The sequence below is a fragment of the Mchenga conophoros genome, linkage group LG12 (genome assembly GCF_057382185.1).
Source record: "Mchenga conophoros isolate Kocher_MC1m ecotype Shallow Benthic linkage group LG12, M_conophoros_male_GT1.1, whole genome shotgun sequence".
Classification (NCBI taxonomy): Eukaryota; Metazoa; Chordata; class Actinopteri; order Cichliformes; family Cichlidae; genus Mchenga; species Mchenga conophoros.
The window spans coordinates 4,406,968-4,431,772 of record NC_140537.1 but is presented as its reverse complement, the minus strand read 5'-3'; the positions used below and the strand labels follow the sequence as shown (position 1 = coordinate 4,431,772).

Below are 24,805 nucleotides of genomic sequence, written 5' to 3'. Positions count from 1 at the left end.
CACACTGAAGTCATAAGAAGGTCAGGCAACCCCAGCTGTTTTCAACAAGTTATGAGAAAAGTAACTCATAAGAGGCCAACTCAGAGCGGATCACATTTTATTTTAAAACACACAGAAGTTCATCACAGCAAACCTCTTCTCAGACAACCTTCGAATACACACATTTTGTGTAAATGGCAGCAATAAAGACAAATCACAGTCCTAATAGCCAAATATTTAAATAACACTTTTTGATTGCTGACATAGAGTTGATTATAAAATGCTTTAGAACTTCTAGACAAATAAGCCAATACAGGAGCAGCGAACAAGCACGTTTTTCTTCTCAAATGTGGGAGAGGATAACGATTCTGGCTTCAGTCTAAATGCATGAGTGAAAGCAACAGAAACATCTGCTGCAGACAGTTACTTTATTTATTTTTTTTGTCTAAATGTAACAAATAAAATTAGACTCATACAAGCATGGAAGTAAACATAACCTACTTTAACTAAGCTTTAACAAGCATCCACTGTCATAGCAAATTTATAGTTACAATATAAATTTAAAAAAACAGTTCTGCTGTGAATATGAGATCCACTAGGGTTTTACAGCACAGTGCCACAGTGTACGGTAATGTACAGCATGGGAACAAGTAAACCACAGCTGGAGGGCAGCAAAGAAGATGTAATCCTGTTGTAAAATTTCCTACAGCAGAGCTTTTTTTTCCATTTTATTTTTTTAATGTTACTTACAGGGCAGTTCTTCTCCCAGTGAAATACATTTCCTCCTGAACGGGCGACCCGACGCTGCCCTGTCAGAGCAGGTTAACCCCGTGTTTCAGCAGTCTGTGCCGGGCCTTGCTGGGTAGCGAGAAAGCGCTGTCCTGGTGGTTCGGGATGCCCGAGTTCCTCAGCGAGCCTCCGTTCTGCTGGAAGTAAGTCTCCTGGGCCACGCTGCGGGTGCCATACACAGCTGTGCTGGCATTCCTGCCGACATAATGTCACGCAGATTTAAATTTCAAGCCCGCTGTGCAACAAACAAACACACTAGAGAAGGCAAACAGTGTGGGAGGTTTTTACCAGTAAACATCAGCTGTCAGAGCGAGATCCACGCTAGTTAAGGGAAGGTTTAGGTTCAGAGGGATGAACGTGATAAACTGTCAAATAATCCCCCCTCCCTTCTAACCTTTACTTGAGTAGAAGAAGAAGAAGAAGAAATCCCCCTGCCCCCTCCACCCTCTCACACCAAAAGCTACTGCATCATTGCCATGCTGACCTGATAATAGCCTCCTGCAGAGTCTCAGTGTTACAGAAATGCGAGTGAAGAAGTGATGTGGCTCTGACAAAGGGTTGATCCCAGGCTCCCCCTGACCGGCCAGACAGGTTGGCTGCAGAGACACACAATAACAGAGGCACATTAACCTGGACAGGCATGCCTGCAGCTCAAAAGAATGCTGATCACAGTCCTTGAAATTAGCAGTTAGCTCATGCAAAGACAATCTACCAACCCTCCCCCCTCCTAGCCCCACTGCCCTGGGTAGAGATGCAGGGACTTATACTCACTTCAGCAGAAAAGTGAAAGTTGGAAAACTGGAAGAGACAGAATGTTTGGGAATATCAGATATGAAAAAAAGCTGAAAAGACAAGCGCAGGGAGTGCCGAATATTTAATGCAGGGAGACAGCTGATTAGATATTTAAGGGGCAGTTATTACTTGTGAGCGTGCTCTGAATGCAGTCGAAATGGGCAAAGGTGTAGGGCCCTGGACCTCCCGGGGCACCCGGAGAGATGGTCCTCAGATGGGCCTCCAGTCCATTGAGTGAAGCCAGGCTGCTGTGATACTGGAGACAGATCGACAATGCCACGTATCAGCATGACAAAGGCAAAAACAACGCACTCATTTGCTTGAATTTAAATTGAGCTGCAGTTTGCAGAGGAAAGACAAAACACAGCCCTCACCACTTCCTCCATAGAAGTGGCGTCACTCATGAAGTGAGGCTCCACCAGCAGAGCCAGCACCAAGCCCTTCACTCTGTGCATGTACAACGTCATGGGGATCAGCGCATTCTCCTCTGAGGCGTCAGAGAGACGATGAGGAGGAGGAAGAAGAGGAGGAGGATCGCTCTTCCCTGCCTTGTGGCCTGAAACACTCCCACGGGAGACTCTGCTGTCTTCCTCCACCACCTTATCATCGTGCGGCTGCTCATTTCCAGACTCGACCGCTTGAAACTCAAACACACCCCCAAAAGCTCCCTCCCCTTCTCCTCCATTTAGATGGGAGTCTTCTTCAAACACGGAGCCGTCTCCTTCACTGCGAATCTGGCTCTCTTCCACCTCATCTTCAACAGTGTTTTCTCCATTTGAGAGAAACCTGAGCGACTGTGGAGATGGGTTGAGGGAATTGGCAGCGCTGTGGGACGAAGCCGGGCTGAACACATCGGAGTCTGACAAACGAGGGCTGAGGGACGCCTTCTGAGGAGGTTTGGATAAACTTGGATTTGACACCTGTGACTCAGTAGAAGGAGTGTCGGATAAAGTCCTTGACAGGCGGGTCTTCTTTGAGGGACCATCTCTTTGTGGCGTGGTAGGACAGCTGGAAGGTTTTAGAATGTCAGAACTGTGTAACAAAGGGATTCAAGCAGCTTGTTTAAATAAGCTTCACTGAATATCATCTGTAAAATAAATAAGGAGAAACCACCTGAAACCTTTGTCGACAGGAGTGGACTGCAGGTCCTGGAGTTCAGGCGCGGTCAGGAACACAGTTGTGGAGCTGACAGTACCGCTAAATGAGCTTGATGCACTTGTTCCATTAGGCCGCTGAGCCTACACAAAAAAACAAAAATATTATTATTATTTGTTGCTGCCTGTTATACAGCAGCAACACTTAAATGCAACAACCAGGAGCAGCAGCACTCCTTACTTCGGTGTCTTTCTGCACAATGACAATAAAGGCTCTCTGAGCACCTCTGAGAGTGAGAGCTGCATCATCAGCCCACTTTAATTATCCACCAGCCCACATCCTCCCAGGGAATCTAACAGGTTTGCTAGCTTGTGAGAACACCTGGCACCACACTGCAATTCTGCCTGCGTCTTTGCATTAGCTGCTTATAGCTGAGCTACCCCGGGGTCACAGCAGCAGCATACAGGATGAATCACTGCGTGTGCTGAGATTAGTTGTCATGGTTTACTCCAGTTTTTCTGTTTTCTGTCATTTATAGGTTTTATTCTTTATTCTTCAACACAGCCTGAACTGTCTTAGACGAGCTTTCTTATACTTTTCTTTAAATAGTCTTCAGGAATAGCTCACCAGGCTTCTTCACGGACAAGCTCTTCTTTTTGCCTTGTGTTCTGTCTGTCTGTCAAAACACTGCTTCAATAATGTTGATGTCCAGTCTCTTGAGTGGTCAGTCCATGACTGATGGTGTTCCACTGTGTCTTTTTTACCCCGGTTTAGGGCACTGGCTGTGTGTTTGGGATCATCATCATGCTGAAAAATGAAGCTGCTTCCAATAAAACACTTTTTGGCACAGTGGATGAAAATGATGGAACTCTACTGGGTTCATAACTCCATTAATTTTGACAAGATCTCAAAAACGACTGGTGGGAATGCAGTTCCAAACCATGACAGAGCCTCCGCTGTGTTTTATAGATGGTCACAGACACTCGGAGTGTCTTTGAAACAAAACTTTTACATTTGGAGATTTGGATTCATCACTCCATAAAACCTTTCTCCCCGTTTCCCTTCATTATTATTGGATTTTTCTCCCCTATTTCTTAAGTACATTGCTTTCAGATTCTATTAATCTGTTATAGATTAATAGGACACACTGCACACCATGTTGAGATACACCAAGTTTTCATCAGGCTGAAAATATGCCAACACTTAATATTCATTCATTTTTACAATGCATACAAGCTGCTGTTTCAAACTTAAACAATTTCTTGATTGTTTATAGCCCGTCCACGAGTGACGTTCTGCACTTTAACAGCAGGCCAAAGTTATGCTGTATTTTTTGTTACATTTTAGACATTATTAAAGATTGCCTGCGTCTTGGAGAAACAAATATATAGAGTCAGTGGAGACGTGGAAATATTATGCGTTTATAGACCTATCACATCAAAGAGAGTGACCCTGGATGAAGAATAAGTTATTCTCTGACTTCTAAAGTATGGCTTTTGCAGCTTGCTCAAATAAAGAAATTTGTCACAAAACACTAACTGCACAGTGCATCAATCAAGCATGGTGTCCTCACAGCGGAGGGACCTGCGAAGTACCCTTGAGCTTCCATCCCCTAATTATGTGTATGCGTGTGAATGGGGGAGGGGGCTGGTGCGTCTCGTCTTTTCAGGCTGCTTTACTTACGTTAACTTTTCATTATATCTACGATTTTACTACTGCTGATCTGAAGAAAAAAGAAAAAAAAAGTTGAGGAAACCTCTGGACAGATGTTGAAGTCCTACCTTGGTGTATGTTTCACTCTCGTGAATCATGACCTTCATTGTGAGCCCTGGAGACATCTGTGTGCTGACAACTCTTTGAAGCAGATCACAAAAAAATACATTAAAAAAAATTTCTGATTTCAGAAGCTGACATTTAAAAGAAGAAGTCGTGGCCGTTCTCTTCAAACGCGAGCTCACCTTCCTCTGAACAGAATACATCCAGCTAACACTAGAGGGCAGCGCTGACAGGCCTGAAGAATGAGGGCCGCTTTGAGCAGGAGAAGAGGGTCAACCTGAGGAAATGAATCCGATGAAATGTTACCTGCAGCTCATGCAGAAATAAACAATAAAAAAAATGATTTTGCTTTTATATTATCATCTACTGAGCAAATCTCCAGCGTGTGCCCACTGTATTGTTTACATGTATCCTGCAGGCACACTAAATAAGCAGAAATGAACCGCTGATGGTTTGTCGAGCCATGCTGAGGTCTTACTCAACACCACAAGATGTTGTTATATATTCTGCCTTCTGAGTGGCGGCAGGCTAAAAGCAGAACCCCACGTGTGACCTTTAGTACTTACGTTAGTCGAGTCGATGGTCTTCAAGCAGCTGAAGATGTGACTAAGCTCTGAGGATCCTGACTGCAGGTGAGAGAGGTACCTCGCCCACTGGGCTGCCAGGGTTTCCTGACTGTTGAGCTGCCAAGCAAAGGTCAAACTCGATGACAATGAGCATTTGGGGATTTTATTCAGACAGGTGGCAAATTAAAGGAAATTCAAACATAAAGGTGGCAGACCACTGTTTAACGGCACGGCCCGAAATGTCTCACATGGGCCGGGATTGCTCGCCTGCCACAGCGTGTGATTCACCTTGTTGTCATAGTCAGTGCTACGGATGAAGCACAGGGAGGCTCCTCAGAGAAGAGACCAGACATGAAGTTTGCACTGACCCTTCACACTAAGTCCACCCAAAACCATTTCAATAAAAAGCCCCACAGTGTTGCTGAAAGCCACACACATAAAGGTTTTTTTGCCCCTTTAACTTGTCACTGGTTGTGCTGTCAGACATCTTGATCTTTTTGTGACGGCTGATGTAAATGTTTCTTAAACCTACGTAGAACAAAGCAGAAGTATTTGTGCAGCTGCACCTGATAGCTCTGGCGGACAGGGCCGTTGTAGAAACAGAAGAGGTCTATCAGCTGGTCCAGGAACTCAGACACGCTGACAGGAGGGACATCCACCGAGCAGCCCAGCGCCTGGGGGAGAAAAGAAAACACATCCCCAGAATAACCATTAGGGAAGCCTGAAATATCACAAGAGGTTGCTGCTGGACCACCAGTAGAGCCCCACTCACCCAGAAGAAGTCGTCTTTCATGCGGATGGCGAACTTGTTGCGCCGCAGCCTGAGCGTGCGCGCTGGAGAGGAGGAGAGCTCGGAGACGCAGCGGCCCACGCCGGCGAGCTGCCCACACAGCAGCTCCTGTTTGTCTAGTGGGGTCTGACAGAGACATGTGATGCTTTCACAGACTTCTCTGAAATCAAGCTAAGAACATACGCACACAAATACAAGTGCTGGGAGATTGTTATCATCTTCGACACACTCCCTAACACACACACACACACACTAGACGTGCAGCTTGCAGCACTTTGTGTCAGCCAGACCTCTTCAGGGTAGAAGTAGCAGATTCCGTCTCTTGTAGGATCAGCCTCTCCTCTGACCTTGGATCCATCATATAGGAAGAAATAGTTACACCTGCAGAAGTAAACACACACGAGTGGCTAAATGTGTCATTTAAGAAATAAAGAAGCAAGAAAAGACACATTTCAACCACGCAGTAGTAATACTGTGCTGGAAGCAAGCATCTAATTAACTTTGTGCATAAAGATATGTGTTTGGTTTGCTATAATAATGTAGTAGCTCACTATCAGCTAAGTAGCAAAGCCGTGTATGTTTATGGTCCATCCTGCATGCTGTAGCTGGTGTCTGTAGTAAAGGTGGCTCTCAGCGGATCTTACATTCTTGAATCTGGCTGCAGAAGCTCAGCCATGACCGACGCGAAGCCCCCAGGAGCCCCTCAGTATCTTGTATCCATCCGCCCGAGCAGGCTGCAGATGCACTCTGACACACACACACAACTACTAAAACACAAAAAGTGGAACTGATGTTTTATCCGCGAATTCTGATCTTAGTAATCGCCTGTCACGGCGCAGACGGTCCGCTGTTTGCCGCAGATCACTCAAAACACGGCCACGGAGCGTGTTTTCACGCCATGTTTACGTTTCGCTCGCCGTAAGTTTTAATTACTTCCACACAGAGAAAATATCGCCACTTGAGGAATGCAGGGCAGTCACACGCAGTGGAAATCATGTGAAAGGACGGCGAGCTCACAGGGACAAACTAGTGCGCCATTACGCTGCACATTACTAGAAAGGTGAAGACGAGAGTGTGTGAGGATTACTCACTGCTGGTTGGCGGATTGCCTCTTAGTGTCACATTGATTATGATCCCAGTGTCGGTGCTTTTACGTGAAATTGTTGTGAAAAGTGTCACTTTCTTCTTATTTTGTTTGTTTGTTTTGTAAAACCATCATGGCGTTTTCAGACAACGTGCTTCTTAGACATCTTTGAATGTATGAATCCTGCACAGTCAAATGTGTCTATTTTAAGCCATTTTTATTGGTAATGAACAGGATTTATGAAGGGCTAAAATCAAGTAATGATCAGCATTGCAAGCCTGGTTGCTCCTACTCCATATTTACAGTCTGTCCAGTTCTTTTTTGACACTTAAAACATCTTTATAGAAATGTGATATTTGTTTCCATGTTGGCCAGATCTCTCTTTAAAGAGACATTTTTTTAGTCTCAGTAAATAGTCCCTTTACCAAAACTTGATTGCAGCTTCTACTTTGTGACAGGGCCGTTCTTTCTGCCTCGGAATGACTTGATATCATTCATGAGAGTTATGTTTGAGGTGTTTTTGACAGATTATAGCCCAAGAAGTCATTTACAACTGTTTAAATTACTCTTTGATTTATGTGGAAACGGATGCTTTAGGTAGAACTTTTAAAAAAGACGAAGAAATCACATCCACGCAAAACTAATGTTCTGTTTTTATTGTATTTTATTTTTAAATTAAACCGGTGGCACATTACATGGACCGTTTCTGTGTATTGCTCCATAAGACTTCGACAACAACCGATCATAAGCCTGGAAACGTGAGATGCCCGCGTGCTCTTCATCCTGGGAAAGGCAGTGCCAGAGGCTTTTGGCAGGAAAGGTGACCTCCAGCAGCTCCACTCTCGCGCACGGTGTTAAAGGTCGAGCGTGGATTTAAAACTGCGCAATAAGAACGCATTTGTAACGAGCCCCTCTCAGCATCACGCGTGTTTCCACTGGGACTGGATCGGAAAATTTTGAAACGCTCTACATCTTACAGCCGCTTTGACTTCACATTTTCCTCTGCAGAGCCATCGCACATCCGTTTCTCTGCTCTTGATTAATGATGGCTACCATTCGTGGGCCGTGAACGCGCACCGCTAGCCAGCCCATGGCTGCAGGAAAGCGCGATGACACTGGACTCAGCTGCTTATCAGGTGACAGAGGGAGACGTTTAAGCATGCAGCTGTTCAAAAGGAGGGACCCGAGTTTAATATTTTTGGCGAGGAAGCGCTGTTTTCACTCTCAGTCCAGCCCAGACATTTTGATTTAGTGTCCAAGCCTCCTGAGGACGTGCAGCTGCTGGGCAATGTCCACGCCTAACGGCGAACTCTGGACCCACAAACAGGCGCGCAGTGCACTGTGGGAGTCCAAGGACACACCTGTCTCTGTATAAAAGTCTTCACAACCCATTCTCCGGCACACCGAACTCAACAGCGATGATATGAAGTAGTAATAGTTACACTAAGCAGACACACTTTTACCAAAATTAATATTTAATCAACATAATGATTAACAGTTGACTTTTTTGGAGTCTTCTCTCACCCCCATTCTCTGCGACCTGCTGGAGCAGGGGGGCTAGGACTAGGAGGAGGAGTTGGCCGTCCGACTGCGGTCTGGAGTGTGGAGCCTTCCTGCTGCTGCGGAGTCGGGGCGGTCTGCCTCCCCCCACCGCAGGGAAAAGGGAAACACCACCTGGGTCTGGGTGCAGTTCCCCCCTCCAGGGGCGGGGGCACCTAGACCCGGTTTGTAGAGTACGCTTGGGGAGTGTGATCGTGTGTACAACGTCTCTTTATGTCTGTCTCCACGTTGGTTGAGTGTGGAGTAAGTGCATATGAGAGCATGAGGGTGGGAATGGATGTTTGTATCTGTGTGTGCCTGTATGTCTGTGTCTATATGTCAGGTTGGGTGTCAGGCGCCACCTCTCTGGGGACATCTCAGGCCCTCCAAGGTTTGGAGGCCTATCTCCACCTACCACCACTTCCCCTGCCAGTGGCGGACCCCCTCAGACATCGGTGCGTTGGTGGTTCTTTGTGTCCGGGGATGGGCGTCCAGGTACACACCGGCTCACTCCTTGGCGGCCGCTTATCGGGGCCTGGAGCCTGGGGCTCGCTCGGGCCACTTCGGAGGTGGGGTGCCCCCGGCCTCTCGGCCTGGGGCTCGGTCACTCAGGCGCAGCTGGCTGCCGGCGGAGCTCACGGGCGCGTCACTGCAACTCCCCCTGGCTTCTGCTCCGCGGCTGCTGAGTGAGCCCTCATCTGGGACTCTCCTCAGCTCTTTCCGGGACAGTGGCGCAGCTGCCCCTCTGTTGGTCTTCCTTGGTCTCTTGTGTTCTGGGGGCCTCTGGATGTCTGGAGTTTTGATCTCCTCCACACCTGCTTCACGCCCTGGAGGACAGGGCTGTGGCCCCCCCCCCACACCCTCTAGCAGATCATTACATGAAGGAACCTTTTTAAAAAAAACAAGCGCATCCATGCTCACAGGTGTACACATGGGTGATCACACCCACAAACTACACCCTTTTTGGCTCCTACCTCAAAGCACACTGTGTTCTGTTGATCTTATGTGCTGCACAATAATGTTTAACATTTAGTATTTACTGTCATATTCCCATATATCATTGTGATGCTGTTTATTCTATTACTCTTGTTCTCTTCTGCTTGCTTTCTTTTTTCTTTCTCAGCAGGTGATCCAGGTGATTGATATATGCATTTTTTTTTTCTTTTTAAAAAAACAAACAAAAAAAAAACAGTTGACTTTTTTCTACTCTGAACCTCATGATTTTTACATCACTCTTTGGAGATAAATGTCAGAGAGTTAGAGCTGTTCATAGACAACGAGCAGACAACGATTCTTATAAACTGCGAAGTTTATGCGTTTGAAAATCACGTGACCCAGCGGCCTGTTTATTAGGAGGCCTCCAGCAGTGACAGAACAGTTAGCACCAATTTTCTGCGTGCTGGTGATTAAAAACAAAGAGTCAGCTTTGCTGTAGAAGGTTTCCAACTGAGCAAAGTGACTCAGATGTATCTGCATGGCAGCCATGATAAGAGCTGGTGAAATTCCTTGGATGCTAAAGATGCTCAGATGCTTCCTATCCTTTAGCAGAGGATAGGCTGGAGCGTCCTGTATTAAAAAACCAACATGACTGAGAAATGACGCAAGTCATCACATAATCTCCCGCGCTGAGCTTCGTTTAGGCAACCGCAAGAAAATGATGAACTGTTACAAATCTGTCATGTCATGAAGATGTCTCCTTGTGTGAGACACTGTGTGGTTTAATGAAGTATCTCTATAAATAACCACAACTGGCCGGAATAAAATCATCAAAACAGAACGAGGGTTCTGGTGGAACACCGACTGCATTAGCTGCATCTGCTTAGCAACGGCATCCATTAATGTGACTTCAGAGAAAGGTTAATAAAAGTGGATCAGCAAGAACTCTCTGTCACATCTTTCCTGGACCTCAGGATGTTTTCCAAGGAGCTTGAGAATTTCAATTTAAAATTTTAAGCATAAGATTTGGACCAGTTGTCACAAATACATATAAAAGGCCCTAAAAGTCTCTTCTGACATTAAAGCCATCTGTTGTTGCATTCGTTCATTTAAACCTGCTGTGGTAGAGTACAGTGAACATGGTGCTCTCACAGGCTCCACTTACATGCTACTGTGAACCCTCAAGCAGCCATGCTGCCTTCCATCAGTGCGCTTTAAACACTCTCGTGGTCTGAGAATCGGTGTACGGCAGCATCAGCACCGTTGCATAAGTTGTGTGATGCAATATTGCAAAAAAAAAGGGTAGTGACATGTATCATTACAACCCTGACCAGCATGTAAGAGATTATGCTGCCTACAGCTGCAGCCAACTACAACCTAAACACACCTCTGTGAGCGTGCCGGGGTAAAAGGCAACATGTCATTTCAACAAATTCTTGTTTTTCCACATAAAAGGATAGAAGTACTTTTGTTTTTTCCTTGCAATCACATCAGCTGCTTGTCAAGTAATAAGATTTCTTTCTCCAGCTTCCTCATTTTAAGTGCTCTGTAAGCCATCTCTTGGTCCCGGTTCTCAATCTCCTTCTTGAGGTAGGAGCAGTAGAGAGACCTGAGGTTTTCTGTCTGCTTCTGTGAATCAGATTACACAAAACATGCGCTCTTGTTGCATTCGTTTCTTCTCATTAGCACAGGACAGCTGTGACAAATGGACCTCACCTCTCCGCTTCTGCCACCAGCTGTAGCCCCGGCCGCGTTAGCGCCCTCCTGCAAGCTGCTGCCGTGAACGTCCTGTTAAAAAGAGCAATCCAGTCTTCACGCCAAGTACTCACAGGCAAAAGCTCCAGGAGATGCACGCGCAGCAGTACTCACCCCTTCAAACTGAGTGTCACTAATGTCCGTCTCGTCGCTGCTGAGGCTCTCTGGTTCAGTCTTTGTTATGGGCAGCAGCAGGACAGGGTGGCCCGACACTGCAGCAGCGAAGAAACATTTAAATAAGCCAATGTGGAAACTTTTGCAGGGATGCTCGTGAATTTCACCTACCGCTCATGAAAGAGCTGTCAGACACAGCTGCTGGGTCAATACAGGCGCCTCCAGGGAGAACCTCCACCCTCAGCCCATTGTCTTTGTGATGCAGCACGTCATCCTCACCCGAGTTCAGAGACGGGGTCGCCGAGCCGCCCTCGTTTCTCATCATTGCAACCCTTTTCCTTTTTGCTGCACAGGGACAGATTTGACAGGTACGTAACACACCTGGACTTTACCGACTCTGAGCCAGTGCAGGAAGAGAAACACTGAATGTTATACAGCTCCGTCATGCTAGTGCATGTATGTGCATAAAGCATTTTAATGATGCGGAGAGTTCATAAGCTCAAAGATCATAAACTCATTCATTTAGACTTAATGATTTGCAGAAAACCACAAAGAAAAACCTCTTTTACGAAGCAACTGCTGACTCGCTGAGATCAAAACTAAGACAAAGTGCTTGCACCTGTTTGCACAATGTTCTTGTGTTTGACTTTTACTTGCTGCCATGTCCTTTTGTAGCCACTGTCTGAGACCCTGTGAAGCAGGAAAAATAAAGATGATGTGTCAGTAGGGTCTATATTCAATAATTTGAATATAGGTCAATCACACTCACACGAGTGAATAAACGTCCTTACGCATTTATTTTATCAGCAATTCTCTGCCAGGCTTCCTCTCTGAGTTTAGAGGCACTGGTGGTGTTGGATTTAGCTGTTAGTATCTCTCTCTCCTCTTCATACAACTTCAGAATGAGCTCCTGCTCTTTGGAGCTGAAAAAATGCGCCCTCTCCTGTTTCCTCATTATCTGAAAATCTGTTTTAAAATAACACAGAAATATAAATGTACTATAAATGTGCACGAATGAGAGTCAAAAACCACGTGATGATTGTTGTTGGTTTTGATTGTTTTTTGGGGGTTTTGTTACAGTTTGTGTGATCTTGCACAAAGTCTCCTCACCTCCGTCTGCGTTCATGGATTTCGATCCGGGTTTCTGCGTGCGACTGATCTTCCCTTTGTGGAGGAGCGGGGACGCGCAGTTATCCGAGATGTTTCAATGCTAGATTTAGTAATCAAATCGTAACCCGCGGTCGCGAGACGGAGTAAAGCCGAGCTTGATCGATGCCACGGTTAGTTACGGCACGAGTCCCATCATCAGTTAGCCTCGAAAAAACCAGAAGCGGGCAAAGGTAAACGGTGTCATTGAGCTGTCTATCAGCGAGCTTTGTTAACCCTGGATTTTCTAATTCGGCTTAAAGCGCGTTCACGTGAAAGAGGTGGAGTCTGTAACAAAGAGCGAGTCACGTGCGCGAATCATCACATCATCACTGATAACGTTAATGGTTGTTGGGTCGGGACAAGCTTACGGAGCTGGTTTATAGACACTGGTGACCTGTGGAAAACGTAGGAGTCATGTCGGGTTTGGGGGGGGGGGTAGCCACAGACTGAACGGGCACAAGCCTGACCCAGATTTTACTGAGTGAGACAAAGAAAAGGGTTTTTTCTTTTATGTGTAACAGAGGAAGACAGGTGTGAACAATACACAAGAGCTGCTTCAGCGCTGGAGTTGCAGGCACTCCCTCAGCAAGACATCAAAGCTTTTACTGGGGAAAGAACACTCGTTACTGCCAGCTCCTCTATTAGGACTTCTCAGTGTCTGCTATGAACAGGGTCTATTAAGATTTTGTGTATGATCTAAAAGAAAAAACAAACGATATTAAACAATGATGGCTGCATAGTGTAGTGATTCACGTGACCGTGACCATGAAATCAACATGCTCTGCTACCTGTCGTGACTAAGGCAGCCGATGAGAGTAGCTTTATATTGAAGAATGATAATTATTTACAAACTGTAACTCCTGTGCTTTTTCAATAAAACTGCTGTTAGTAATTAGAAATTGGATCCAAACCTCTCACAAAAAAGGTTAAAATCTGGCCAGAACAGGCCGTCTCTGTGACAGGACTGTTTCATGGATACCGACTGGTCACTGTTTGAGAGCAAGAATGTAGAGGAACATACTGAGACTGGGCTGTTCTATTTCACTTTTTGCACTGGCAACATTATTGTCACAAAATACCGCCAGCTTTTCCCCAGCCAGGATGAGTGACGTGCGGCTCCTCCTCAGAGTCTGTAACAGCACCTACAGGCCAAAGGACAAGGTGCAGTATTCCAGTGCCAGAGCAAACCCAAAGCAGGGCATTGGAACTGCCAAGGACATGTACAGGGTAAACAAACAACAGCCCAACTGGGTAATTCTACTTGTTTTCTAACTGGAAATAAAATGGGTCAAACTGCATGGATACATACAAGAAACATGAAGTGAGGTAATAGAAGTTACTTTATTTATGTTAAGTCAGACATTTTGTATAATGGTCCAGAACAAAGGAGCTATTGGTTCAGGTGCCCTGTGTTAAGAGCACAGAGGTAAAACGATTAAAGAGAAAAGAGTAAACTGTGAATAGGAGTGTGGTCCAATAACAACTGCTTAACAAGGACTGATCCCATCTGTGACATCTGGAGGTTTGTTTTTTACTCATGTCCCTCATAGCCATCAGGAAGAGGATTCACATGTGGGTTGTGGAAAAGACTTTTGTTGCCATCACCCCAGGGGAAACGCTAATGGGAGATGAAGCATAAGAAAAACATAATTAAGTCAAAAATAATGTTGTTGTTTTTTTAAAGGCAGCACTTAAAATTACAAGTCTCATGAAGTCAGACCTTGCTGCGAATGCGGAGATGGGTGTAGGGGACAAACTCTGGTTGCTCATGGCTGTGGTGCTGCTCCTTCAAGAATGTGTTCAACATGCAAACTCCAACACCTGGAAGGGCAACCACGAAGGTGAGGATCTTCCAGGTCTTCCCTGGGGATAAGAAATCAGAATTATTTAACTAACAAGTAACAATAGAAAGAAGAGCGAAAGAGAAGTAAAATGATAACAATGTGCTGACATCTGACACTGTTAGATCATATGAACGCCCCTGAGACAGTCGACAGAGCATGCCCTTGACCAGAACTAAATCCAAGAAATACAACCAGTTTAACTCACTAAAAGACAGTTACATTCAAATCTGGTCCAAAAATACACCATATAAAAAGGCCCCACTGGATGCATGTTGTTACTTTCAGCTGTAGGATTTCTGATAAGATTCTGTAAGATATGACCTCACTTAGTGAATAGTTAGACACGGTTTAAAGTCTCTCTTTTAAAAGACTGTCAATGCGAAATGCAAAATTAACTGTGCATTTATACAAGAACAGTTCAACTTCCTTGTATCTCCACAATTATTCAACTCAAGTCAATTCAGTTCAAAGCTGTCCTTTTCCTTCCTGCTCAAAACGCATGCCTATCCTCTCTTTATCTTAACACTGGTCTGCCTTTCTCGTGTTGAAATAAATACTTCCTTTACAAGCTGTCGGTCATAACGATTATCAGGTGTCTTTGTGACTATCCTTTCATCTTTTGTTGCACTTTAGCTCGTAAGACATGCTGTTCCGTCACACTGCTCCACTTTTAAATCATATTAACTAACAGACTGCGCTGCTGTGAGACACAGACAACAACAAATGCAAGAAAATCACAAGTTTCGGGGGGCAGCGACTACGTGCTCTCCTCTCAAGGATGCATTGCTACTGCTAATGCTAACGCTAGCTAGCTCAGCAAGGTCACTGGATCTAACATAACAGGTCGTCTTAAAGCCAAAACAAATTAAATGCAACCACTTGTGTAAAATAGAGCGTTATAATTACCTGACTGCTCGCCGTGTCCGGCAGCGGCAGAGAGCTGACGCCGGGTTTGGGTCAAAGAAGACCTCAGCAACACTTGAGAGAAACGTCCAAAGGCCGCCATTTTCCTTTCTGGCTGACGAATAGACCGGAAGAGGTTTGTACACATGCGTGACGTAAAGGCCAGACAACTGTGAGCTCTGCTGTGTCACCAAGCGGCGAGATGGAGAACTGCAGCCTGCATTTCACATTAATACAACACAGCTGTAACCGTGATCTGTTTTCTCTGATTTCATGTGATGTGAGGTTTTCTATATGTATCATTCGTATATATTTAATCCCTATAATATCCTGAATATTTATAATTGGGCTATTTGTATTTATTAAAGGTATTTCTCATATTTTGTAACTTTGTAAAATATTGTTATATATAATTTAGTTCAGCCTCCCCTCAGTTTCTGTATATTGTATATTGAATGCAAAATTCAATTCAATTCAATTCAATTTTATTTATATAGCGCCAAATCACAACAACAGTCGCCTCAAGGCGCTACAATAATACATACAGAGAAAAATTCAACAATCAAATGACCCCCTATGAGCAAGCACTTTGGCGACAGTGGGAAGGAAAAACTCCCTTTTAACAGGAAGAAACCTCCGGCAGAACCAGGCTCAGGGAGGGGCGGGGCCATCTGCTGCGACCGGTTGGGGTGAGAGAAGGAAGACAGGATAAAAGACATGCTGTGGAAGAGAGACAGAGATTAATAACAAGTGTGATTCAATGCAGAGAGGTCTGTTAATACATAGTGAGTGAGAAAGGTGAAAGGAAAGGAAAAACTCAATGCATCATGGTAGTCCCCCAGCAGTCTATGTGCAGCAATTTATGTAGCATGCAATACAGTTTATATGGAGGGAAAAAAATATTTCTAATGATCCTGAAAGTCACCTCTATTCTTCAGCACAGCCTGAACTGTCTTAAGCAAGCTTTCTTCTAATTTCTTTAAGTAGTCTGTCACGCTGCTCCAGTAATGTTTGGGATCCTTTCCACATGGTATTGCATGGTGGATCAAAATCTGATTGTACTTTTCTGTGTTTATAATTCACTCAAATTTGATTAGATCCCCAACACCACTGTAGCTAGTTTTTTTTTTTTTGACTTTCATTTTTTTTTGTTACAGCCCCTAAATTCTCTCAACTTCACCCCAAGAGAATGATTCATGAACCTTAAATAACTATAACACATTATGAACGTCTCCTGTGCCTGGAATGTGTTTCTCTTTAAACAGGGGAGGATTTTGTGGGGTTGCATGGTCAGAGTCCAGATACGCAGATACTCTGGCTGATCAAGGTGAGTGATAAGTTTTATTGGTTGGGATTGTTTGCTCTTGATATGGCTTTGCAGGCTTAGACTAGTGCATGACACAGGGGGTTATAAATGTAATCATCTAAATATCAATAAATACAACAAGTATTTACATAATTTAAATTTACAATAACTCAAATTTTAGCTGTACACCTTTGAAAGTGTTTGCTTTTAGACTATTAAAAGACCAGCGTCTATTTATTGAACCATTAATAGTTAACATAATATGAGGCCTAAAAACAAACAAGAACCATTTGGTTAACCTCTTGTAGTCTGATCATGTCTCTAGACTGAATCCTGGTAACTGCGCTTTAAGTACTTATGCACACATTTGCATCAGCTGATTTCTTTCAGCAATGGAGCTTCAGTATCACCAGGTTGGATCTTTGGATAGAAGCTCTGTCCATGAAAACACCACAAAGACAGGTAACATTTTCACGTCACTTCATTTTAATCAAGTAGTTTCCAGTAGTTTCCAGTGATTTGGTTGGTTACTGTTTGTAGGTATGAAGAGGATTGTGATTTTTGTGCTCTATGGCCTGCTGGTGCTGCTGTTGTTGATTCTGCTGCTGGTAACTGGGATCAAATGTACGACTATAGTCCACATTGACCACAGTCAAGTAAAGCTGGTTCATTCATATATTATTACATAACTGTATAAGAATCTAACCTTTTTCTTTCTATCATTCCTTTATCTTAAAGTTTCACAGTTAAGCAGGGAAATCACAGATCTCAAACAGTATCTTGGGAAAACGAACCATGGAGGAACAACATCAGCTCTCAGTTCAGGTTAAAAAACAAAATGATATCTGGTTTGAATATGTGCACACATAAACCTTTTAGTCCTCTTCACAATCTTGCGCTGTCGTTTTGTGGTTTTCCACATTTAAGGCGAGATGACAGTTCACAGTGACGCCTTAGAGGAGCTCACCCCAGTTAGAGGTATTAAACTGCATGCTTTTAAATCATTTATATCAGATTTTATTTCTTTTTACAGTCAACATATGCTAATCGTTATCATAATAGGGACATGCAGCGAAGGCTGGGTGTCTTACCAGAGTAGCTGTTACCTGGTATCTATCACCAGTATAACCTGGAGCAAAGCAGAGGAGCAGTGCAAAGCACACGGAGGACACCTGCTGGTTCTGAACACTGCGGAGGAATTGGTGAGCTCCTTATCACATCAGCTTGCTGTGAACATGCCAGTTAAGAAGCACACATAGTCTTAAACAAAGGGTTTTTTTAATCACTTCTAGGACTACATTTCCAGAATTGTTCCAATCAAGTATAGCTATTGGATCGGACTCGTGGAACGACATCACGAGGGACAGTGGAGCTGGGTGGACGGAACTGACTACAGGTCAACCCCAACGTAAGAGAAATGTAACAAAAAAAAGTAAAGACAGATGAGTGGGAGGAACAAATCGAGGCAGAAGGAAGTCATCACTGTGTGTGGCATCATTATTTCTCCTCCCTCTTCTGATTGTGTTCAGTTTCTGGGATGAAGGTCAGCCAGACGACTGGGAATACAGAGAGAATGGAGAGGACTGCGGGCAGCTTCATCCGCCTGAAAGACGTGAACGCAGGTTGTGGAATGATGCCGACTGTAACATCACGTACCGCTACATCTGTGAGAAAAGGGCATGAGGAACAGGGGAACGCCCTGAGATGACAACCCCGCCCCTTCCTCGCCAGCAAGGCAGACCCTGCATGGCAGGCAGGAGTCCAGAATGATGGAAAAGATGTTACTGGTGCTGATGTGTCACAGAAATAGATGAAACGTGCATGTATGTCTTTAAGTCTTTTCTTGGACAATAAATAAATAGCTATGGAAACAATAGCACTTCTATTCATTTACTGATGTTTTATTTTTTCAAATGATGATGCCCTCTTCAGCTCACTGGCAGCGGTCACTCGGGATGTCAGCATTTTCCTCACTGTAACCAGCCTCACTGAAGCACATGGCTGCATTCCTGTCACACTCGCAGATAAATTTCTCACACGGATCGTTGTCATCTACAAGGGGAAAGGCAGAGAAGACGGTTGAGTGTTTGCTGTACACAGTAAGAGAAAATCTAGCTGTAGACAAGGTTGATCGATAGTACACTGCTGTTGTTGTTAACACTCACCCAGGCAGGTGATAGTTTTGCTGGCCTTGTCACAGTTATAGCTGTATATTTCAGTGTAGGGGTTGTCCAGGATGGCCCAGCAGTCATCGTGCTGCATGGCATCACTGTAGCACTGGTCGTGGACCTGACAGCACCTACAACAAACACAGACCATTAAAGCAACCCTTTTAAATTTACTAATTTTCTTTATCTATATCTATCTGTGTCTATAACAAGCAAAAAGCAAACATTAAAAAATATGTCTGTAACAGTGCGGCTCAGTCCATGGAGACATTTTTAACGCCTGGAGTTCACTAATCAATTTTATCTAATGAGCTTTTAATTAATAAAACAAAAAGAGATAATAAAGCAAAGTTGCACAAGAAACGCTTTTCACTGAACACTGTAAATTCTAGCTAAATTCCATTAATGCAATAGATTTAATTTACACATACAACTGAATGGCTTTTCTGAGGAAACAGTTACTGTGAGCACAAAGGCTCATGGGACTGTTAATGTTCAAATAATGAATTAAGTAGTTTTGTGGTCCTCATGTGGTTTCTACTGTTTGTGTGGCTGAGAAAAGACAAGTTTAACTCGTGTCTGCCATGACCAAGATTAGAGTGAATAAAGATTTCCAGCCTGTGTTCAGCTAAGTAATAATCATGCAGTTGTGCAGTTTGTGGGAAATCTCCTCACATGTGATATTAACACTGCAGAAAAACACTCTGGGGTTTAATGACATTTTTTTTGATACATCCACTTGGATTACATAAACTATTTGCTATTCCTGCTAAGTTTGTTTAAATACTTTGTGCGATACACCGTATAACTCACAGTGACTGTGGGAGACTCAGAGGTGGATATCTCACTGGGGGACAGAACGTGGCAGGCAGCATGAGCAGTACGACTCCAGCAATCTTACCTGTCAAGCTCATCAACAGGTGTGCCAGAGCCTCCCAGCCCGCAGTAGCAGCCGTAATCAGCGTAGTCCAGCGCTGGCCAGCTATCGGGTACCGTGCACAGGATCATGGACCTGAACTGCCACAGAGCTCGATAACCCAGCACTACGAGACCCAACAGAGACATGTAGCAGGTTCACATCCCAGAACTGTCTGGCATTGCATCAGGCAAAATCAAAACTCAAGCCTCTTGGGAGATTTTCTGATATCAGTTTCACTGAAAGAGAGCTGTCATGACAAATACTTTTAAACTTACGAGCTGGGAGGCCGAAGAGCACAATGAGCAGAGAATGACTCAGATGCATTTTACTGGAGAAGTGTCTCAATGCTCTTTGGGGTAAAGCTGTTGCTTTATATTGACCGTCCAACTGAGAGGTGGTCCTGCTTTGACCAGCTGCTGGGACTCATCCAGTCCCTTATTTAATACCTTATACAACGTATATGGATCCACATGTATTGTAAATAAGCAACAGGTGCATACACAATCACATGCATATAAGAGCAAGCACAAACACATTAATGCTTTTTATATTTGGTTGATTTTTTTTTCTGTTGTGTAAAGTTTAATTTCCTTTGATCTTATATGCACACCGAACACAAGCAAGGTGCAACCGAAGGTCATGAGAGCTGTGCCAAATGTTAGCTATTTACACAGGTGCATGTTCAAGTTTTAATTTGACTCCAGGTAATCCAAACCCAAGGGAGCACAGAGTAAGCAGAAAATGTAGAAATACATTATAGACCACGTTATTCAGGAAAATTTTAAAAAAAAGAAGCCCAAATAGGGTAATTGGGTAACTTTATAACAATGTCAGGCTGTTAAGCATTAGTAGGATATTAGTAAGGTATTGGTGCAGTATTGGTAAGTGCTTAATTCACCATTCCTCCTCCTTAGTGTGTGATAATTATCCGTCTGTTGCTGTTACACCGTGTACAGCAGTCACTGTTACCACATCACTTCTAGTATCATACATTGCCTGGAAATTAGGCTAAGAATGACAGAGATGATTTTTTTCCTGAACATTCACGAGGAATCATATCCACAACTGGACGACTCGTGCTGAGTTATGGAGCACATAATAGGTTACTAGTGGAGTCCATGAGAAGATAAATGCTGTCTTTTTAGGAGTCATGTTGGAGACAGGAAATGGAAATGCTTGTTGTCTTTTTATTGCTTCTGCTCAGAGAAACACTCAAGTATATGTAGCTTTAGTATACATGCAGCAGTTTTGTTCAAAATAAGAGAGCATAACATGAAAACACAGAAGGCCACATATCTCAAAGTTTCTATGAGTGAATACAGTTGTTTTACTGGTGCAACAGAGCAAAGCCTAACAGCAACGGTCCTATTGAACGATTGTATCCTGGTGTAACTTAACTGTCATGGCTCTGCTGGTGGTTCTCTTTATTAATGATGCTTTTAAGACTGCTGCTTTTTGTGAGTCTCCCAGAGATTTGTGTCTTCTTTGATCCACTCTTTGGGTCTTTGTGAAGCAAGGCTGTTTACAGCAGTTACGGTCACAGCACGGACACAGACAGCCTAAATAGGCTCAGCAGTGTTGCCTGTCACAGTCACCAGCAGGTGTGCTAAAGCCTCCAGGCCTGGAGTACCAGTCATTGCTCACTGAATCAAATAAGAGCTACACTACAGAGCAGTCACATTTTAGCATGTAATGTCTCCAGAATGTTTTCAAGATTTCCAAGATGTCAAAGATGTTGATTAAAAAATGCAGAGGTCTTTAAAGAGTAGAGGGATGTTATTTCTTGGACATTTGGGGAATTTCAAAAAAGTTAGGGTTAGGGCTGGGTCCCCAGCTCCCTCAGCACAGGGAGGCTGTTATACTGCCTCCCTGTGGTCACTTACAATAGTTACTGTGCAGCAGTAGCACAGTGCAAGAAGAATGAATTTATAGAAAATAATTCAAGCAGATTAAGAGAAGCTTTGGGGGATTATCTTAATGCGCATTGAGGTTCTGGCATGTTACTTATGTCAGGTTTCCACAAATATTTGCTGACCTTTTTTTTTTTTTTTGGCCTGTCCCGTTTGGCTCTTTTGCCATCAGAATTGTTGTCTAAAGGCAAAGAAAGATGCCCAACGGATTTACTTTACCAAATTGACCATCCCAGCCTTGCCGTAATGGTCCATTTGATTCACCTTTTATTGTTTATTTTATTTTCACTTGCTTAATACGGGACAGACTTGACTGGGGGAAAGAAGGGGAGAAAGAAAGAGGGAAAGAGAAACAGCTGAGAAGAGGGACGGGGGAGAAGGGCAAAAAAAACAAACAAACAGAATGAGCAGAGAAAAAAAAAGAGAAAAAGAAATAAAAAAATGCATATATCGATCACCTGGATCACCTGTTGAGAAAGAAAAAAGAAAACAAGCAGAAGAGAACAAGAGTAATAGAATAAACAGCATCACAATGATATATGGGAATATGACAGTAAATACTAAATGTTAAACATTATTGTGCAGCACATAAGATCAACAGAACACAGTGTGCTTTGAGGTAGGAGCCAAAAAGGGTGTAGTTTGTGGGTGTGATCACCCATGTGTACACCTGTGAGCATGGACGCGCTTGTTTTTTTAAAAGGTTCCTTCATGTAATGATCTGCTAGAGGGTGTGGGGGGGCCACAGCCCCGTCCTCCAGGGCATGAAGCAGGTATGGAGGAGATCAAAACTCCAGACATATTTGCTGACCTTTAAACACACTCCTAAACCTTGTGGAAACCTTCACAGAAGAGTTGTAGTTGTTATAGCTGCAAAGGGTGGGCCAACATCATATTAAACCCTGTGGGATGTCACTCAAGTGCACATACGTGTGAAAGCAAACGAGCAAATGCTTTTGGCAATACCTAAGTAAATATCAGCTTGACAAATGTAAACTGCACAGTAGAGGGAAAAAAATCGAGTCTAATTAAAATAAACTCATGTGACCCGCAGAGATCCACGTGAGAGCATTTGTTTTTGTCATAGATGTCCTCTTTGTGATTTGTCAGCAGTCCTAGAGGAGAGGTTTCTATGTGACTCTGATACTGGCACTGATACTGATCTCTCTCAGTTTTTAAAGCTCTAACTGTAATTTTGTCAGCCGTACTTTAATAGGCATCACTTTATTTTTTTAACTACTCAGTGTGCTGTAAAGGTCCAGCACATTCATCATCATGTTCTGCTTCCTTTTGTGACAACACTATGAGATACACATATAAAACACCCCACGTCAGAAATGTGCCGTGGAAAGTTGTGGGAACTGTGGTAAGTGCTGGCTATTTACACAGCTGTGAGGCTGACGAGTTATTTTTAATTCAACTTCCAACAATTCAAATCCATGGAAACACAGAGTGACCAGGGAGAAAAGACCAACCATATAATAGAGGCAAGTAGAAGAAAAATTTTCAGTTAAAAGTAAAAAATATTGTAACAAACTTTCATTATATAAAAATGTGCATAAAATATAAAGGCAGGTGATGGTGATGAAAGCTTAACCCCATAAATAACCGTATATACGTCTCTGAAGCCAGATATGAGGTCACCAAGGTCTCATCTCACATTATATTTTTTGTGCTATAACCTTAAGATTTCTATGTAATGCATATATAATTAAATTAATATTTTAATTATATACAGTCTTCACAGTATATCAAATGAATGTCTGAGCTGTGAGTCATTCACTGACCTTCAGACGGTGACATATTTGTACATGGTGACTGCCTCCTTGATGACGATGACGATGACGATGACGATGATGATGATGATGATGATGATGATGATGATAACCTTTTACTCCAGACATGTAAATCAAACAAATCAACATATACACATAAAATATAAACGTGACATGAAATACCAACTCAATTGCCAAGTCCAAAATAGAGTAGGAAGGAATACCTACACACTTATTAATCCCTCCCACATGCTCAAAACCAGTTTACCCTGATCACCATTAACCCCACATCCCCCCAATACTTGTCTACACTCGCCCCACAAAAGAGAGATAGAAATTTTTTTTATTTATCTGATAAATATAGATATAATGATATATCTATCCTTCCAAAACCAGGTTCACAAACGTTTTTGTTTTTGTTGTGATCAAGAACCGGAGCTGTTTTGTGTTTATCAATTTATTTGTTCTCATCTGTTAATGACAACTTCGTCCAGTATTTTGAAGAGTTGTAAAAGCAGAGAAACAGGCCTGTAACTGTATCACTTGTGACTTGGTGTCGATCTCTATTTCTGTACAGTGTTATAACTTCAGCTATTTTCATTTGTGTACAAACTGCAATTGTATGTTAAAGGGTCACTGACGTTTTGTTTTTTTTTAGCAATGCCACTTATGTCACACTACTAAGCATCAGAAAGATATAAGTAAGGTTTTAACAAATGCTTAATCCATCATTTATATAGCATTAGTCCTGCTTAGCAGTTTATTACTGCACATATATTATTATGACTATGATTATTGCTAGCAGTGATGCGGTTGCAGTGACAGCTGTAAACGTGAACGGCCTAAACGTAACAGATGGATAAACATACCTGTACTTAGAAATGCCATACTAAGAAGCAGTAATGATGTATAAATGATGAATGAAGTATTTGCTAATACCTTACTAATAGATCTTACTAATGCTCAAAGTGCCACCTTCTTTTCTCTCGGTGCGTTCAGCTGCACACGTGATCCAGATATCTTTGATGTAACCTTCTGTATTTTATAAATTCTCTAATTAATTAGAGGCTTTTTGTAGACCTTTTATGATCCATTGGTATTCTCCATAATTTTGCTCTTATAAACGTTTTCTGAATGTTTTCCTTATAGAAGGAACTTGAATCTGTGCTTTACTAGTGAAGCCATTATACACAGTTTTCTTTTGGTTGTCAGAATTTTTTGCCAGTTCCTCTTTTTTCAATGGCACTGCACTTTGATTTGGTTTATTCTGACAGGTGTTTAAACTGTGTTTGGCAGAGCTGTTCTGAGAGTGAACAGAGCATATCTGTACGTGTCAGAGTGCGTCTGAAAGGGGCAGTTAGTACCAACTCCAACTGGTTTTTAAAGGGTTTTGCTGGTCTCGTGGCATGGATTTTATTTTCTGGCAGAAAAGGTGGACGATGTGCTGTAAGAGTCCCAAAATGTCATGGCTTTTTTGTATATACTCATGCTGAACATTTGGAAGAACATTTAGATTTTCATTTTTAATTTAACAAACATCAAGTTATTTTTCATAGCATTTAATCCCCCGATCTTCTAATTGAACCTGAAATCTGATTCTGGGGTCTGCTCTTACT

The 24,805-nt window shown here is 43.1% G+C and overlaps 5 protein-coding genes across 6 annotated transcripts; 1 reads left to right on the top strand and 4 right to left on the bottom strand.

Moving 5' to 3' along the window:
- Positions 1 to 80: 80 nt before the first annotated feature.
- Positions 81 to 6,846, bottom strand: hps4 (HPS4 biogenesis of lysosomal organelles complex 3 subunit 2). Of its 2 annotated transcripts, none has more exons than XM_085293388.1 (12): positions 6,432 to 6,843; positions 6,078 to 6,168; positions 5,770 to 5,913; positions 5,564 to 5,671; positions 4,998 to 5,114; positions 4,614 to 4,708; positions 4,437 to 4,509; positions 2,674 to 2,798; positions 1,935 to 2,568; positions 1,690 to 1,816; positions 1,253 to 1,364; positions 81 to 963 (listed from the first exon to the last, which is right to left on the bottom strand). In XM_085293388.1, exons 1-12 carry the CDS (start codon positions 6,461 to 6,463, stop codon positions 792 to 794), a joined length of 1,830 nt encoding a protein of 609 aa, XP_085149514.1. In that variant the 5' UTR covers positions 6,464 to 6,843; the 3' UTR covers positions 81 to 791. The 2 variants fall into 2 exon arrangements, with proteins under 2 accessions (XP_085149514.1, XP_085149515.1); XM_085293389.1 differs by lacking the exon at positions 81 to 963 and adding an exon at positions 1,540 to 1,566 and having other exon boundaries at positions 6,432 to 6,846.
- A 2,270-nt stretch (positions 6,847 to 9,116) lies between these two features.
- On the bottom strand, positions 9,117 to 12,784 carry LOC146561934 (uncharacterized). Its single transcript, XM_085293386.1, has 7 exons — positions 12,326 to 12,784; positions 12,007 to 12,181; positions 11,835 to 11,905; positions 11,387 to 11,560; positions 11,216 to 11,313; positions 11,063 to 11,134; positions 9,117 to 10,975 (listed from the first exon to the last, which is right to left on the bottom strand). Exons 1-7 carry the CDS (start codon positions 12,339 to 12,341, stop codon positions 10,832 to 10,834), a joined length of 750 nt encoding a protein of 249 aa, XP_085149512.1. The 5' UTR covers positions 12,342 to 12,784; the 3' UTR covers positions 9,117 to 10,831.
- Positions 12,785 to 13,686: 902 nt separating this feature from the next.
- On the bottom strand, positions 13,687 to 15,290 carry cox6a1 (cytochrome c oxidase subunit 6A1). Its single transcript, XM_085293387.1, has 3 exons — positions 15,115 to 15,290; positions 14,085 to 14,227; positions 13,687 to 13,982 (listed from the first exon to the last, which is right to left on the bottom strand). Exons 1-3 carry the CDS (start codon positions 15,257 to 15,259, stop codon positions 13,896 to 13,898), a joined length of 375 nt encoding a protein of 124 aa, XP_085149513.1. The 5' UTR covers positions 15,260 to 15,290; the 3' UTR covers positions 13,687 to 13,895.
- A 1,199-nt stretch (positions 15,291 to 16,489) lies between these two features.
- Positions 16,490 to 18,306, top strand: LOC146561932 (perlucin-like protein). Its single transcript, XM_085293383.1, has 7 exons — positions 16,490 to 16,879; positions 16,958 to 17,041; positions 17,156 to 17,242; positions 17,345 to 17,395; positions 17,480 to 17,619; positions 17,710 to 17,825; positions 17,947 to 18,306. Exons 1-7 carry the CDS (start codon positions 16,810 to 16,812, stop codon positions 18,098 to 18,100), a joined length of 702 nt encoding a protein of 233 aa, XP_085149509.1. The 5' UTR covers positions 16,490 to 16,809; the 3' UTR covers positions 18,101 to 18,306.
- Positions 18,298 to 19,900, bottom strand: pla2g1b (phospholipase A2, group IB (pancreas)). The gene is made up of 4 exons (XM_085293385.1): positions 19,780 to 19,900; positions 19,487 to 19,628; positions 18,583 to 18,716; positions 18,298 to 18,469 (listed from the first exon to the last, which is right to left on the bottom strand). Exons 1-4 carry the CDS (start codon positions 19,826 to 19,828, stop codon positions 18,351 to 18,353), a joined length of 444 nt encoding a protein of 147 aa, XP_085149511.1. The 5' UTR covers positions 19,829 to 19,900; the 3' UTR covers positions 18,298 to 18,350.
- Between the last annotated feature and the right edge of the window lie 4,905 nt (positions 19,901 to 24,805).

Bases quoted from the DNA above. Each gene is read 5' to 3' on its own strand.
- cox6a1 (XM_085293387.1), bottom strand. From the start codon at position 15,259: ATGTGTACAAACCTCTTCCGGTCTATTCGTCAGCCAGAAAGGAAAATG. The intron at 14,228-15,114 runs GTAATTATAACG...TCTTATCCCCAG, and splicing joins CGGACACGGCGAGCAGTCAG to GGAAGACCTGGAAGATCCTC. The intron at 13,983-14,084 runs GTCTGACTTCAT...ATCTCCCATTAG, and splicing joins ATCTCCGCATTCGCAGCAAG to CGTTTCCCCTGGGGTGATGG.
- pla2g1b (XM_085293385.1), bottom strand. From the start codon at position 19,828: ATGCATCTGAGTCATTCTCTGCTCATTGTGCTCTTCGGCCTCCCAGCT. The intron at 19,629-19,779 runs GTAAGTTTAAAA...TGGGTCTCGTAG, and splicing joins GCTCTTCGGCCTCCCAGCTC to TGCTGGGTTATCGAGCTCTG. The intron at 18,717-19,486 runs GTAAGATTGCTG...TGTTTGTTGTAG, and splicing joins CCTGTTGATGAGCTTGACAG to GTGCTGTCAGGTCCACGACC.
- LOC146561934 (XM_085293386.1), bottom strand. The intron at 11,561-11,834 runs GTGCAAGCACTT...GTCCCTGTGCAG, and splicing joins CAAGAACATTGTGCAAACAG to CAAAAAGGAAAAGGGTTGCA. The intron at 11,135-11,215 runs GTGAGTACTGCT...TCTTTTTAACAG, and splicing joins GTGACACTCAGTTTGAAGGG to GACGTTCACGGCAGCAGCTT.
- hps4 (XM_085293388.1), bottom strand. From the start codon at position 6,463: ATGGCTGAGCTTCTGCAGCCAGATTCAAGAAT. The intron at 6,169-6,431 runs GTAAGATCCGCT...TTACTTCTGCAG, and splicing joins CTGCAGCCAGATTCAAGAAT to GTGTAACTATTTCTTCCTAT. The intron at 1,817-1,934 runs GTGAGGGCTGTG...ATCTGTCTCCAG, and splicing joins CCACTTCTATGGAGGAAGTG to TATCACAGCAGCCTGGCTTC.
- LOC146561932 (XM_085293383.1), top strand. From the start codon at position 16,810: ATGGAGCTTCAGTATCACCAGGTTGGATCTTTGGATAGAAGCTCTGTC. The intron at 17,396-17,479 runs GTATTAAACTGC...TTATCATAATAG, and splicing joins GGAGCTCACCCCAGTTAGAG to GGACATGCAGCGAAGGCTGG. The intron at 17,826-17,946 runs GTAAGAGAAATG...GATTGTGTTCAG, and splicing joins GACTACAGGTCAACCCCAAC to TTTCTGGGATGAAGGTCAGC.